Here is a 15,626-nt window from a genome sequence, read left to right on the forward strand (position 1 = left end):
TGTGCGCTCCTGCCCGCTCTTTGACAAGGCCATTGACAGATACAGGTGATTCCTTATATCGACAGTCTTCGGCCTGCATTGCTGACGTTTTTCATTTATATTTGGCAGCGGCTGGGATCGAGGATGGGACCCATGGCTCTAGCCCCAGACCATGCTGATCAGCTCATAGCGCACCCTATTCTACAGCTTCTTCTGTTCCTCGTTATTGGGAGCTAGGGATTCCTGTTCTGCGTGAATGCTATTGGACTTCGGGGGAACTGATTAAAGTTTTACCTCTTGTCTCGCTGTTAGTTTTTTTCTTAATATGAAACATTGCGTCAGGCTGTGTTCTTTGTTGATCTAAAGCTTTAGAGCTACAGACTTTGATGTAGCTATTGATACATGACATTAGTCAGTAATAAATAAATAATTTTGTGCAGTCACCTGGTTTATTTCATGCGCTAGTGCTAGGGTACAAAGATACGTACGTTTGCTACCACAGACGGCTATGTTAGTCTGTAAGAAACTTCGTTTGTTCAAAATAACTTAATCCGGAAATCGTAAAATATAAATATCGTAGTTGAAGGCTGTTCCGCTCATGTGGTACCTTTATTGTAAAATTAAAAAGTTCCCCATCTGGGGACGTTACACGTTTCTTCATTGGTGGATTGAAAGAGGAGGACCTACTTGCTGGCTAATCCAGTCCCTCTCTCTGAAATCACGGAGCGACATAAGGCAGGAGTGAAGACATAGACTCACATTCGAGTGGGGTTCAAATCTCTGTCCAGGCATACAGATTTAGCTTTTCCCTTGAGGTAGATCCGGAATGGTACCGCTGTAAATGCCACAGCCTGCTTCCTTGACCATTTTCGTTCCGTCTGCTCCCGTGCTCCATTTCCACTAGCCCATGTCTGACCAGTCTAAAACCAGGTCTTTCTTCTAGTACAAAATTACCATTGAATTTACACACGTGCGCCCTGCTCCTTTCCTCCGCCGTAATCTGCCCGCCCCCCCCCCCCCCTCCCCTGTACAAGTACACATACACTTGTCATCAAGCCTTTCCTCAGAAACAGAAACAACTAGATCTATTGTCTTAGTTTAGCTACAATAACTATGCGCTTTCTATTAAACTGACAAGGACAGTGCAAGTGCCATAACCCGATTTTCCAGAAACTTCGTTCAGTGGAAGAGGGGACAAAATAAGCTAACACTTGTCTCGGCTTATCTGTAGATATACGACTGTTTCTGAGAAAACGATCGTCAAGGTTTCTGACGCAATTTAGATTCCTTTTATTACGCTTTAAGTTCAATTTAAGCGCCAACACCGTTGGTGGCGTCACAGCTTCGCACTTTTGCGCTCCGGGTTCAAAATTCGATCACAGTTTTCATTTTATTTTTTTCTGTCTCATTTATCTACCCATGTCCCTGAAAGATAGTTACACGAATGTTTCCTATTACGTTATACGATTATACGCCGTTATATTATCTGTATGATTACAAGTGAGTTTCACAATAAGTGTCATACGTTTATTTTATAGCATACAGGTGTTTTGTCCATCGCTGTCTGTTCACTTTGTGAGCTAATTCTAGAATGATGTGTTTCCTTCACTGATTCCCTTATAAGTAGGAAGCCAGCTGAATACAAGACACTCCTTGCGGGCTGCAGCAATAAACGGGTAGACTTGTTGGCAGACCGAAACCAACTTCTTGGAAGCAAGTACGCAACACCACCAACATTATTGACAATCCACACAACAGAAATTTAAACAGTTTGAAATATTTCTTAATCATTAATTGTTTAACACATTCATGTAGTAATCTTCTGCAGACATGGGGAGATAGATTAAAGGAAAAAAATAATAATAAAATAAGAGCAATAATCGAGTTTCGAACAAGAAGCGCAGAAGTGAGGATCTGCAATGCTGGCCACTTTGCCAACGCTTCGACTGAAGTAGTTACATGCTGAGCAGCACATGAAGGACCTCAACAAATTTGACTATAGTTTTCGTAAATACGGTCGAGTATATATGGATAAGTTGGGACTCGTGTTCGCTTATTTCAACCCCTCTTCCACTCAGCAAAGTTTCTGTGAAATCAGAATGTGGCACTTGGCGTGTTCTCCTCATGACTGGAAAGAAACGAAAATATAAAAGTTTTGTTACTTGTTTTAGATAAATCATGGAATATTTAAATTTATAATTTACGTGTTTTTCCATAGAAATTAAAAAGAGAAGCATCTAATCTTATACTGGCACACTAAACATAAGGCACATTGTAACTGCACAGGTAGTACGGTACATGTGAATAAACCACGCTAGAAAACAATTAAACTTTAAAAAATTTGCCATGAAAGTAACGGAAAATTTATAAATATAATTAATCCTTTTATGTTCGAAAATGAAAAGGAAATTTATGTGTGATGCCAAATAGAAATATTCTACTCATGACGACATGTTCAATTCTTAATAGGTTCTCAGTATATGTGCTGACAATTTTTCCCTTGGATAAAAGATTATGTAGAAATTTTTCCAGCCCTTAAATTAGAAAAATCTTTAAAAATAGAACCTGAGTCTACTGACTTCAAGATCTCGCTTTCAGTGGCTAAAGTTGACAGTGTACGCGATAGTTCTGGAGAAAGTGTTGGCCCAAGGTATGTCCATATCGTCTTGAGTTATGAAAATTCCTTTCACAATTTGTAGTGTGCTGAGGTACTAATATGTTTCTTGTTTCGTGAAATGTGACCTCATTTAGATGGGGAGTTAATCAGAAAGTTAATATTTCAAATATCTTTTTACTAATGAGAACGATGTTTCACACTGAAGTCACTGGCAGTTCTCGACGTTCGTAATTATCTCGGAAATGATTTGTTTGCAGACCTACGTTTACTGAAACATTTTTGCTTTCACAATCTCAAGCCTTCACCCGTGTTCATTTTCGCTACTAATTACGATACACGACGTACACAAGTTTTCCTGCGGCGCCCCTCTCAGCTTAGCTGGTGTCGCTTCGGCCTTAAATCGCGACCGCTACGGTCGCAGGTTCGAGTCATACCTCGGGCATGGATGTGTGATGTCCTTAGGTTAGTAAGGTTTAAGTAGTTCTAAGTTCTAGGAGACTGATGACCTCAGATGTTAAGTCCCATAGTGCTCAGAGCCATCTGAACCATTTTGAACCATTTCGGCCTTAAATTGGTCCTGCCTGCACGCACGTTTATTCAGCGTGCGGAACCTTTGTGGTTTACTGGCTGAATGTCACACAGCTCGCAGTCTGTTATAAGCGTTTGGATTTGGCGAATCTTGGTTATTTACTGAAGTTGCTTCTACTTGACATTACGACACCGAGTGGACCCCGTTTTAGATCTGTCCACCATACCGGCACCTCTGCATCAACTCCACAGTCAGTCTAAATATGAAGCATGTGATTAATTAAATGATGAACCCACTTATAAAACGCCACGATCATCACGTACTGAAAACAGCGCTTACGAATCAAGATTTTTATTTTATTTTACTGTCGATAACTGCACTAACACACTGAAGGAAGAAATCGCTGCACCAAGAAGGAGTGGTGCGACATAATCGAAAGTTGGTACCAGTGTTTCTACATCTGAAAGATGGCGTCTATTCCAGTTTCGCGGCAGTTTCATAAGAGTGGCGCTAGTAGCGCCACTATGAGGCTGATAATTAGGTTTACATTAAATACACAAACAAAAAGCCATTATTAGTACTCCACCGAGTTTCATCGACGTCATGTAACAGGGCTACGAAAAGCTGGATGTTCCTTCTACGACATTGCATAAAGATTTGGCAGGAATGTAGCCACTGTACGTGACTGCTGGCAGCAGTGGTCACAAGAATGTACAGTCACGCCCCCCGCCCCCCCCCCCTTCAACCCGGGCTACCGCCAGCCACGTGGCACTACCGAGATGGAAGACTATCGTGTTCGACGTACGGCTCTGGCGAATCGCACTGCATCTGCAGAAGCAATTTGAGCAGCAGTTGGCACCACAATGCTAGCCACTTTGCCAACGATTCGACTGAAGTAGTTACATACTGAGCAGCACATAAAGCACCTCAATAAATTTGACTACAGTTTTCTTACAAACGGTCGAGTATATATGGATAAGCTTGGACTCGTGTTCGCTTATTTCGACCCCTCTTCCACTCAGCAAAGTTTCTATGAAAGCGGAATGTTGCACTTGGCGTGTTCTCCTCATGACTGTTAGAGATCGAGTTTAGCTTCGAGTCACAGGCCCCGTAGCGTACATTCCACTGACCCCATACCACCAACATTTGCGACTTCAGTGGTGTCAAGCGAGAGCTGACTGGATAACAGGGTGGAAGTCTGTCGTGTTTCCTGATGAAAGCTGGTTCTGCGTCGGTGCCAGTAATGGCGGTGTTTTGCTTAGAAAGAGGCAGTTGAGGGCCTTCTACCAACCTTTCTGCGGGCTAGACACACTGGACGTACTCCTAAAGATACGGGCTCGGGTGAGATTTCGTATGACAGCAAGAGGACTCTCGTACTCATCCCTTGCACTGTAACTGCAAAACAGTGCGCCAGTCTGGTAATTCGACCTGTTGTGCTGCCATTAATGAACAGCACTCCAGGGGATGTTTTCCAACAGGATAGCGCTCGCCCACATACCGCTTATACTGCTGTTCTAAACCAACATGCTCTGCCGAATGTCAAGATATTGCCTCGGTCTGCACGATCACCACATCTGCCTCCAATCGACCACATATGGGACATCATTGAATCAGAACTCCAGCGTCATCCATACACAGCGTGAACAATACTTGCACTGACAAACCAAGTGCAATAGGCATGAAATTCCACTACAGAAACACATCCTGCACCTATGTTAAAAAAAAAAGTTCAAATGTGTGTGAAATCGTACGGGACTTAACTGCTAAGGTCATCAGTCCCTAAGCTTACACACTACTTAACCTAAATTATCCTAAGGACAAACACACACACCCATGCCCGAGGGTGGACTCGAACCTCCGCCGGGACCAGCCGCACAGTGCATGACTGCAGCGCCTGAGACCGCTCGGCTAATCCCGCGCGGCTGCACCTCTACAACACAATGCATGCTTGCATTCAACAGTCAGTGGTTATAAATGTACCAGCATCTCATTTATACAATGGCTTGTCTCGCTCTTAGATTGACCTGTGATCTTGCTATGTTAATCACTTAAATATGTTACCTAGACAAATGTATTCGGAAAATTTCATTTTTTGGTGTTGCGATTTTTTTCCGCCAGTAGCAACTTATGTGTTCTAGCCTGTTTTTCAATACTCATACAATGTGTTACTTTTTTGAATTTCCATTTTCTATCAACATGAGCAGGAATGCTGATACAGAAATTTTCGTCCAAATCAGAGAGAACTGAGGTGCAGCAGCTGGTCTCATTTGCGACTGTGTTAATTTATAACTCCGAAGCTTTCTTCAAAAAACAACAAAAACCTTCCGTAATCCTCGGGCAAAACCAAGATACTACAACTATTTGGTTTGTTGCTGGCGCATTAACGATCTAGTCACGATATATTAAGCTAATACACGTCTTTGCTTGTATAAAGAAGTAAAATTTGCTTAAAAAGTACTGTTACTTATATGCGACGTTGTTAATGACTGCATACATAACATGCAAGCGTTTGTAGCCTGTAAATACTATGTTTGTATGAATTTTATTTTATAGTCTCTGTGATCACTACTACGTTCTCGCAAAATCACCAAGGTTTTCATTAGAAACGGAAACCTGTAAACTTAAAAAATGCAGCTTGAATAATATGACAGAAAGGTAGTAAAACTCATTTCTGTTATTTGAAGCTCAACCATATATGTTCGAACTTGATACTTCAGCTCCTTATGGTTTCGTTGCAGCCGAGCGAGGGAACTGGAGTCCCTGATGAGCGGACCCACGCTTGTGCACCTGTTCTACAACCTCATCTGCATCTCCCTCAGCATCGTCTCTGTCGCCGTGGTGAGTGTACATACTAAGGAAAAAAAGTTTTTTACTATGAGCATGCTGCTGATGAGTCACTCATCTGCTTCGTCGCCTCGTCAGAACAAGGAAAGATTTCTTGCTCAAACATTTATGAAGGTAGCTCAAAAGACAATCAATTTATCATGCCTTTACGCTCAACAGACTTGATCCGAATATAATTTTTTGTGTCATCACACGTAACTTGTGACTATGTGCCATTGTTCCCTGATACCGCAAGTATCCTTGGTCATCCTTTCTCACCTGACCTTCCCCCATCCAGTAGACGTATTAATTTATTATTATTATTGTTACTATTACTACCGTTATTATTGAAAATTGCTGATGCAGTGAAAAAGTGTGAGAATTGCAGTTGCCAGATATAAATAACACTGATGCGGGTACAACATTCCAATTTTTCAGGTGTAGTGATACTTCATTCAGACTGTGAATGAAACCTTAAAAATCCGTTGTGCATATACACAAATAAGTACCTATAGATCACATCACGAGTGGAGCTAGAGCTCTCACATCAAACATTAGAATTTATACTTCGAAAATGATAAGGGAAAAATAAAACGAAGGTGACTGCTAATGGAGAGCTTGTTTGAACCTAAAACGAAGAGGTGGAGATAAAAAATGATTCACATGCTGTCGCTCCATAAGTAAAAATTATCAATATACCGTAATGATTCACATCTGTTTATAGTGACTGAAGCTTTAAGTACACTAATAGTGTCACATAGTTACATTTTTCCCCACAAAATTAGAATGTCCTGCCATTATTACATACAGCAAGTGAGCTCAGCTCGTAACGTCGTATTTGAAATTTTCTCACGGTCTTCACTTAGGTCCCCTACCATAATAATTCGATGAATTTTCTAATCAAATTTGAAATTCCCCCACTTTTGCACAGCGCAAGTGATCCATTTCAATCAGTTTGGCTATTTATTTCATAGCACAAGTGGGCTATTTCCACAATCAAGTACCTTTTGCATGTCTTACATCTAACAGTTCTGTAGGGTTGAGGGGAAAACCTGGCGACAGTGCAGCCTGGGCCATTACGACCTTTACCAACAGTATAATTCCACTTAGCAGACAGCGAACACTACGAGTGGCGTTTGAAAAGTCCGTGCACAGTCCGAGAGGTGACACCACTGGCGTGTATCGAGGTCATGTTTAATTAGTAGCAATTTTGGAAAGAACGCACACCAAGTTTCAGCCATATTGCTCTATTTATTTGTGTTTGGCATTCGTGTGAATCAAGGAAGTTGAGTGATTGGCAAAAAATGGACGAAGAACAATTTCGTGTGGTGATTAAACATTACTTTATGAAAGACAAGACGCCTCAGGAGACTAAAGAGAAGCTTGATAAACATAACGGTGACTCTGCGCCTTCGATTAGAACAGTTTATAAGTGGTTTCAAAATTTTCGGAGTGGCCATATGGGCACAAGTGATGCTGAACGTTCCGGACACTCTGTGGAGGAGGACTCCAGAAATCATTGATAAAATCTATGATATGGTGACGGATGACAGAAGAGTTAAGGTCGTGAGATTGCTAGTGCTGAGGTCATCTCGAATGAACGGGTACATAATATTTTGCATAAACATTTGAACATGAAAAGGTTCCCGCAAGATGGGTTCCGCAATTGCTCACACTTGACCAAAAACGGAATCGTGTGAAGTGTTGCAAGGATAGTTTGCAACTGTTCAGGAAGAATCCGCTGGACTTTAAGTGTCGTTTCGTTACTTTGGATGAAGCATGGATACATTACTATACTCCTGAGACCAAACGACAATCTAATTAGTGGGTTACCAAGTGAGAATCTGCACCAAAAAACACGAAGACCAGCTCTTCGGCCGGAAAGGTTAGGGCGACTGACTTTTGGGATTAGGAAGGGATAATCCTCATAGACTATCTGGAAAAGGATAAACTATTACAGGTACATATTATTCATCGTTATTGGACCGTTTGAAAACCGATCTGCAAGAGAAACACCGGCTATTAGACCGCAAAAAAGTTCTTTTCCATCACGACAGTGCACCAGCACACACCTCAGCAGTTGTTGTAGTAAAATTAATGGAAATAGATTTCCAACTCGTTTCACATCGTCCCATTCTCCAGACTTGGCTCCCTCGGTCTACTATTTGTTCCCCAATTTGAAGAAATGGCTGGCAGGGCAAAGATTTTATTCAAACGAGGAGGTGATAGCAGCAACTAATCGCTATTTTGCAGGCTTGGACAATTCCTATTATTCGGAAGGGATCAACTAATTAGAACAGCGTTGCACGAAGTGTATAAGTCTATAAGGAGACTATGTCGAAAAATAAAAAAGGTTTACCCCAAACACGTAAGTAGCTTTTATCTTTGCACGGTCTTTTCAAACGCCCCTCGTACACAGACAGCAAAACAGTAGCTGAGAGTGCACCTTCATCGAATCAGTCATCAAGGCTTTCTCTGCATGCAGCCAGTAACAAATTTGACTGAGTGGATAAATTAAGCTCTAGGAGGCACGTGCCCGTAATGCTCCAAACGTTCTCAATTGGGGTTAGATTCGACGACCTTACTGGCCAAGGTAGAGTTTGACAAGCACGAAGACAAACAGTAGAAACTCTCGCTGTGTGCGGGTGGGCATTACCTTACTGAAATGTAAGCCCATGATGACGCAACAAAACGCAGCATTGAATATCGTGGACGTACCGCTGTGCTGTAAGGGCGGCGCAGATGACAACCAAAGGGTCCTCCTATCAAAGAAAATGGCTCCCTGGCCACTACTCTTGGTGGTCGGGCCGCTTTCAACTGGTATCCCACTGGGGCGCCTTCAGATACGTCTTCCCTGGTCATTGGGGCTCAGTTCCAAGTAGGACTCATCACTGAAGATCACTTCACGTCAGTCAATGAGATGCCAGGCAGAAAACGTACTCGTATTTATCCAAAAAATTACGTAAAGGGTGTAATCTGCAGTATTTCAAAGTACTTTAAGTGTGCTCAGAAGTATCCGAATGATCTGAATTTTTTCGCTATATTTGAAAGCATTTATCCAGAAAAATGGGATAAAGGGTGTAAGTTGCAGTATATCAAAGTATTTTAAATAGTGAGTAAAAGTATCAGAACGTTCTAATTTTTTTGCTCTATGTTCTTAAGTATTCATTCCAAAAATTACGTAATAGGAGTAAATTGCGGTATTTCAAAGAATCCGGCTTACTAGACGAGGGATTTAAGGACCTACGATAGATATCATCAGTTCCACATAGACTCATCGAACTACCGAAAGTTCACAAAGATGAAGTGCGTTTATGCTCCATTGATAGCAATATTTGTGTCCTCGTGTACTCCCCTGCGAAATACCTGAAGGATTTGCTTAACCCTAACGGGAAATGTTCACATCATATATTCAACTCTGTTGATTTGTGCGATACTTTAACAATTTTAAATTAAAGATACCCTCTGAGCTAACATCGCAAAAGATGTTCGGGCTCACATGCGGTTCGTCTTCGTCGAAATGACTTGGCTCAAACTCGCCTAGGGGTTGAACCGCACGTGTCGCATTACACGCCCTAAATTAGACACTTGTGACCCTTTGCTTAAATTGTCTGGCTGATGGCAAGTTTGCGAAACTGTATGAAACATATTTTGTATGAAACATACAAAGTTAGTATAACATATAAAAAACGTAATAATAATATCGGAAGCTAAAGTAACGACCCATAAATGATGTAGCTCACACAGTTGCGATTTGGTTAGAATAATATTTATTCGGAAAACAACTAATAGCGAAAGTGGTCGTACTAGAGTTACTGATACACTCGGGTGCATATCCATTTGACACAGTTCGATCATTCACAATCTCGCCGTGAAATACAAGTCCAATACTCCACCTCGTTATCTACGCAAAAGTTAAAGAGTGCACACAAGGCGCGCAGCTGCTCATCGCTCAAAGTCCCGCGATACCACAAAACGCGAAATTTCCTAAGTCGTTTCGCTTTCTAGCTACCCAGCAGACCGACTGCCCGCTTTTGCGTCTGCACCAGCACTGTCTCTCTCCGCGGCCTCAGGCCGCGTCTCCCGCGTGCTGAACATCGTCGCTCAATTGACTTCCTTGCAGCCGTCCATCTGATTGGCTGCAGCTTATTCTACATTATTTTACGTTTTAACATATTTAAATAATAAGAGCTTGTCCACTTTCATGTTCTAAATAGAGTAACAATAATATCCATTACATCATCATCATCAGCCAATTCAATCATTAGATGATGTGGCCTCTTCGAGTTGTGTATTCAGGTAGGCTTTCAGAAGTCTTCTCCAAGTGGGACGGTCTTGGGCAGTTCTCTGCCAGGTGTTACCAGCGATCTTCTTGATGTCTTTGTCCCATCTGTCTGGTGGTCTTCCTCTAGGCCTCCGGTGCTCTCTCGGACTCCACTCCAGTACTAGCTTCGTCCATCTGTTGTCTTTTCTTCTTGCGACGTGGCCAGCCCACTGCCATTTCAAGGAACCTACTCTCTCTAAGATGTCATTAACCTTCGTCACAGACCGGATGTCATCTGCCCTTTTCCTGTCCTTTCTTGTATAGCCCAGCATTGATCTCTCCATGGCTCTCTGTGCTGTCCTAAGTTTCCCTTTTGTGAATGAGTTCAGTTTCCATGTCTCGCATCCGTACGTCATCACAGGAAGAATGCATTGATCAAATACTGCTTTCTTCAGATTTACTGGCATTTTTGATCTGAATACTTTTGAATTCTTGCCAAATGCTTGCCAACCATGCTTGATGCGTCGATAGATTTCTGGTCTTATGTCTCCCTTCATATTTATAATCTGGCCAAGGTAGACATATTCACTGACCTCTTCTAGTAGACTGTCCTTGACTTTCACATCTCCAGCTGGGACCCATTTGTTGGATATTACTTTTGTTTTGGAAAGGTTCATGTTTAAGCCAACCAGCTGACATTCCGATGCAAGATCTGTAACTAAGTTTTGGAGCTCTGCGAAGTCTTTGGCCAGTAAGGCAATATCATCAGCAAATCTCAAGTTGGTAAGCCTTCTTCCATTAATTCTAATTCCCTTACCTTCCCAGCTCAGCTTTGACATAGCCATTTCCAATACAGCAGAGAACAGTTTTGGGGAGATGGGATCGCCTTGCTTGACAGCCCTCATGATGCGGAATTCTTGAGTTGATTCGCCGATGTTAACATAAGCTGAAGAATTCTCGTAGATTTTCCTGAGCACTTCAATGTATGCTGCTCCCACTCCTTGCTCACTCAAAGCTTGGAGGACAGCTACATGGCTAATGGAGTCAAATGCCTTTTCAAAGTCAACAAAGGCAATGCAGAGAGGCAGTTGGTATTCATTCGCTCTGCTTATCACTTCACTAACGGTCATTACATATAAACGTTAAATTCTTTTAATTATAACCAGTACAAATTTCTTCTTAACTTTGAATGTCACGGCCAGTAGCCTTGCACCAATGTGCTTTCTGATAAATAAATAAAGAACAAAAGTAACTATTACGCACTAAACTTTACAGCAAATATTTTATTACCTAATGATTCAATAGGGTGTCACGCTGTCATCGTTGAATGTGTTTTGTGTGGAGGAAATGATAATCTGTTGCTTAACTGAAAATACTGATAATTTAAATTTACTATATCTTTTAAACAATTAAAGTTACAGAGTTGATATTCAAAACACTTGTCATTTTAATCATGCGCTTCTATATAAAATGTCGACCGTCAAGATCGACCAAAGCGTTCAGGTTTTACATTCAGGTTTTTGTTAAAAACCTCTTAACTTCCTTTTAACAGTAAATCCTAAACTACTATAGATATGATCAGTATTCAAGTTTTATTTGGATCACCATGAAAATTTAAGAAAGATGGTAGATTATACTGTGGCTTCATTCCCTGAATTACTACAGAATTAAATAGTTTTCATAAATCTTTCCCTTCTTGGCCGATCTTAGGTCCGCCTTATTTAACACTGCCACGCCTTACTGGGTACAAACAGCTCCTACGGGGTTTCCCTATGACATAGGTTCCCATCTGTCTCACTCGTACACTACAGTACTTAGGCCTGATCAGCCTGACCTCATTCAGCACAATAGATGCCTGTGAATCTCCCCATCTCGTGACGAATCTGCGCTCTTTGCGGCACACGGTCCTGGGCGACAGGATTTTTTTCACAATTCCTGGAAGGCTGTCTTTTTCAGCCATATACTTACATGAGAGCGAAATGCTCGTTAACTCACAACCTACATCTTTATGAGCTTCCATGTTTTCTCTCTTTTTACCAGAGGTCCATTAGAAGAATCCTTAGAGCCTATTGGTCAGAAATTTGACCCAGAGTCGACTAATCTTTTCAGACATACCTTGATGTCGACATACTTTCTGTTCTACTGTGCCTACTATGAGCAGATGAAGGAGTGGCCACGAGGATTCCACTTGCACCAGCTGCCGCCAACTTATATATAGAGAATTTCGAGCTGGAAACCCTGGTATCAGCCGAATGGAAACCTACCTGTTTGTTCTTGTATGTTGACAACTTCCTCATATGGCCACATGGAAGAGACAAGCTGAATGACTTTCTCATACATCTCAGTTTTATACATCAGAACATCAGTTTTACCATGTAAATGGATGTGAATGGAGTGCTTCGATTTCTCGACGTCCTGGTGAAAAGAAGAGACGATGGCACGTGGAGCCTCAGTGTGTACCAGAAGAAGACACATACCAACCTATACCTGCACGCGGACAGCTGCCACCGTGCGGTGCAGAGGAATGGCGTGCTCAAAAGATCGGTACAGAGGTCTCTCTGACAATGAAAGTCTCAGTCAAGAACTTGAACATCTGATAACGGTGTTCTGGAAGAACAGCGACGAGGAGTGGCAAATTATTTACTGTACAACTGTCAGAAACAGAAGGGGAACATCAGTGAGCCGTGCTGCGGCTCGCGTTGGGGCTGTTTGTAGGTTTCCGCGCTCTGTTGGAGGCCAGACGGTATCGTTTAGTTGGCATAGTTGCGGTTGTTTGTCTTCTTCTCGCGTTGACCGGCGCCACTCGGTTTCGCAAGCATTGCCTGTCCGCTAATGGCAGCAGCGGTGGTTATCGATATGTAGTAACTGTTGCCCTATCTTTTGGGGGACGTCGTTGTTTTTCCAGGTCCTGTGACTGTGCCAGTTCGGTTGGGGACTCAGGAGAAGCGAAGCCCGCGCAGTGCATGCATGGACTGTCGGATGGAAGGACTGTGGTCACGAGGGTGCAAGACTTCGTCGTAAACCGGATCCAGCAAGCCTTACGATGAGTGCATTTAAATCCAAGTAGAGTAACCTCCACCATCGTGATATCCCGTGATTCGCCAGTGACTTGGATTCTTGTTGCTGCTCGTAGTGCCGCCGATGCGAAGAGCAGTGAGTGGAGTGCCGGCCGAAGTGGCCGTGCGATTAAAGGCGCTGCAGTCTGGAACCGCAAGACCGCTACGGTCGCAGGTTCGAATCCTGCCTCGGGCATGGATGTTTGTGATGTCCTTAGGTTAGTTAGGTTTAACTAGTTCTAAGTTCTAGGGGACTAATGACCTCAGCAGTTGAGTCCCATAGTGCTCAGAGCCATTTGAACCATTTGCGCCAGTGAGTGGAGTGCTGGGGGAAGGCAGATCTGATTAGCTTTCCTCGACTTCTATTACTACACTCCTGGAAATTGAAATAAGAACACCGTGAATGCATTGTCCCAGGAAGGGGAAACTTTATTGACACATTCCTGGGGTCAGATACATCACATGATCACACTGACAGAACGACAGGCACATAGACACAGGCAACAGAGCATGCACAATGTCGGCACTAGTACAGTGTATATCCACCTTTCGCAGCAATGCAGGCTGCTATTCTCCCATGGAGACGATCGTAGAGATGCTGGATGTAGTCCTGTGGAACGGCTTGCCATGCCATTTCCACCTGGCGCCTCAGTTGGACCAGCGTTCGTGCTGGACGTGCAGACCGCGTGAGACGACGCTTCATCCAGTCCCAAACATGCTCAATGGGGGACAGATCCGGAGATCTTGCTGGCCAGGGTAGTTGACTTACACCTTCTAGAGCACGTTGGGTGGCACGGGATACATGCGGACGTGCATTGTCCTGTTGGAACAGCAAGTTCCCTTGCCGGTCTAGGAATGGTAAAACGATGGGTTCGATGACGGTTTGGATGTACTGTGCACTATTCAGTGTCCCCTCGACGATCACCAGTGGTGTACGGCCAGTGTAGGAGATCGCTCCCCACACCATGATGCCGGGTGTTGGCCCTGTGTGCCTCGGTCGTATGCAGTCCTGATTGTGGCGCTCACCTGCACGGCGCCAAACACGCGTACGACCATCATTGGCACCAAGGCAGAAGCGACTCTCATCGCTGAAGACGACACGTCTCCATTCGTCCCTCCATTCACGCCTGTCGCGACACCACTGGAGGCGGGCTGCACGATGTTGGGGCGTGAGCGAAAGACGGCCTAACGGTGTGCGGGACCGTAGCCCAGCTTCATGGAGACGGTTGCGAATGGTCCTCGCCGATACCCCAGGAGCAACAGTGTCCCTAATTTGCTGGGAAGTGGCGGTGCGGTCCCCTACGGCACTGCGTAGGATCCTACGGTCTTGGCGTGCATCCGTGCGTCGCTGCGGTCCGGTCCCAGGTCGACGGGCACGTGCACCTTCCGCCAACCACTGGCGACTACATCGATGTACTGTGGAGACCTCATGCCCCACGTGTTGAGCAATTCGGCGGTACGTCCACCCGGCCTCCCGCGTGCCCACTATACGCCCTCGCTCAAAGTCCGTCAACTGCACATACGGTTCACGTCCACGCTGTCGCGGCATGCTACCAGTGTTAAAGACTGCGATGGAGCTCCGTATGCCACGGCAAACTGGCTGACACTGACGGCGGCGGTGCACAAATGCTGCGCAGCTAGCGCCATTCGACGGCCAACACCGCGGTTCCTGGTGTGTCCGCTGTGCCGTGCGTGTGATCATTGCTTGTACAGCCCTCTCGCAGTGTCCGGAGCAAGTATGGTGGGTCTGACACACCGGTGTCAATGTGTTCTTTTTTCCATTTCCAGGAGTGTATTTACTGCGTTCAACTTGTTACAATTTGTTAAGTTCAACCAGCGGTAATTTTTCTTGGCTGGTGGCTGCTAACACCCAGTTGCCTGCCCTGGGGATTACTGTATGTAACGGCAGTGTACGTTTACTCGCCTTGCCGCTGCTGTCCGGTAAGGCGCGTAGTTTTGACAGCTTTCTTGATTGTAGGCTGGTTGGTGTTTCTTCTACTCTGATGGTAGTGGTCCCTTTCTGATTCCGGACGCTCTAAACACAGTATTCTGGGGATGTAGCGCATGCAGCCGTTTCCGGCTTTGGCGTATTGTTCCGTCGTAGCATTTGGTTTCTTGGACGTTAGGTAGTTTCAGCAAGAGTATCATTAGTTATTCGTTAGACTGCTACTAGTATGGGTTACCATCTTGTGAAGTGAACGCAGCTCTTGGCTGCCTATCTCATCGCTCGCGGAAGTGTTTGTTGCCGGACCTTCTCTGAGGTGGATTCATGGAGCACCTTCTGTATCAGTTGCTTGTTTTTTTAATAAACTTTAGCTATTGTATTTGCTGTTTTACAGCATGTTTCAACATTTTTTT

At 43.9% G+C, this 15,626-nt stretch overlaps 1 protein-coding gene across 1 annotated transcript in view; it reads left to right on the forward strand.

The window, feature by feature from the left end:
• Positions 1-15,626, forward strand: part of LOC126190796 (odorant receptor Or2-like) — a 68,696-nt gene that overhangs the window by 16,359 nt on the left and 36,711 nt on the right. Inside the window, exon 3 of the mRNA XM_049931753.1 lies at positions 5,864-5,963. Within this exon, the coding sequence (XP_049787710.1) occupies positions 5,864-5,963 (100 nt within the window). The remainder of the gene's footprint in view (positions 1-5,863; positions 5,964-15,626) is intronic.

Source organism: Schistocerca cancellata, chromosome 1, assembly GCF_023864275.1.
Source record: "Schistocerca cancellata isolate TAMUIC-IGC-003103 chromosome 1, iqSchCanc2.1, whole genome shotgun sequence".
In the NCBI taxonomy this organism is placed as follows: domain Eukaryota; kingdom Metazoa; phylum Arthropoda; class Insecta; order Orthoptera; family Acrididae; genus Schistocerca; species Schistocerca cancellata.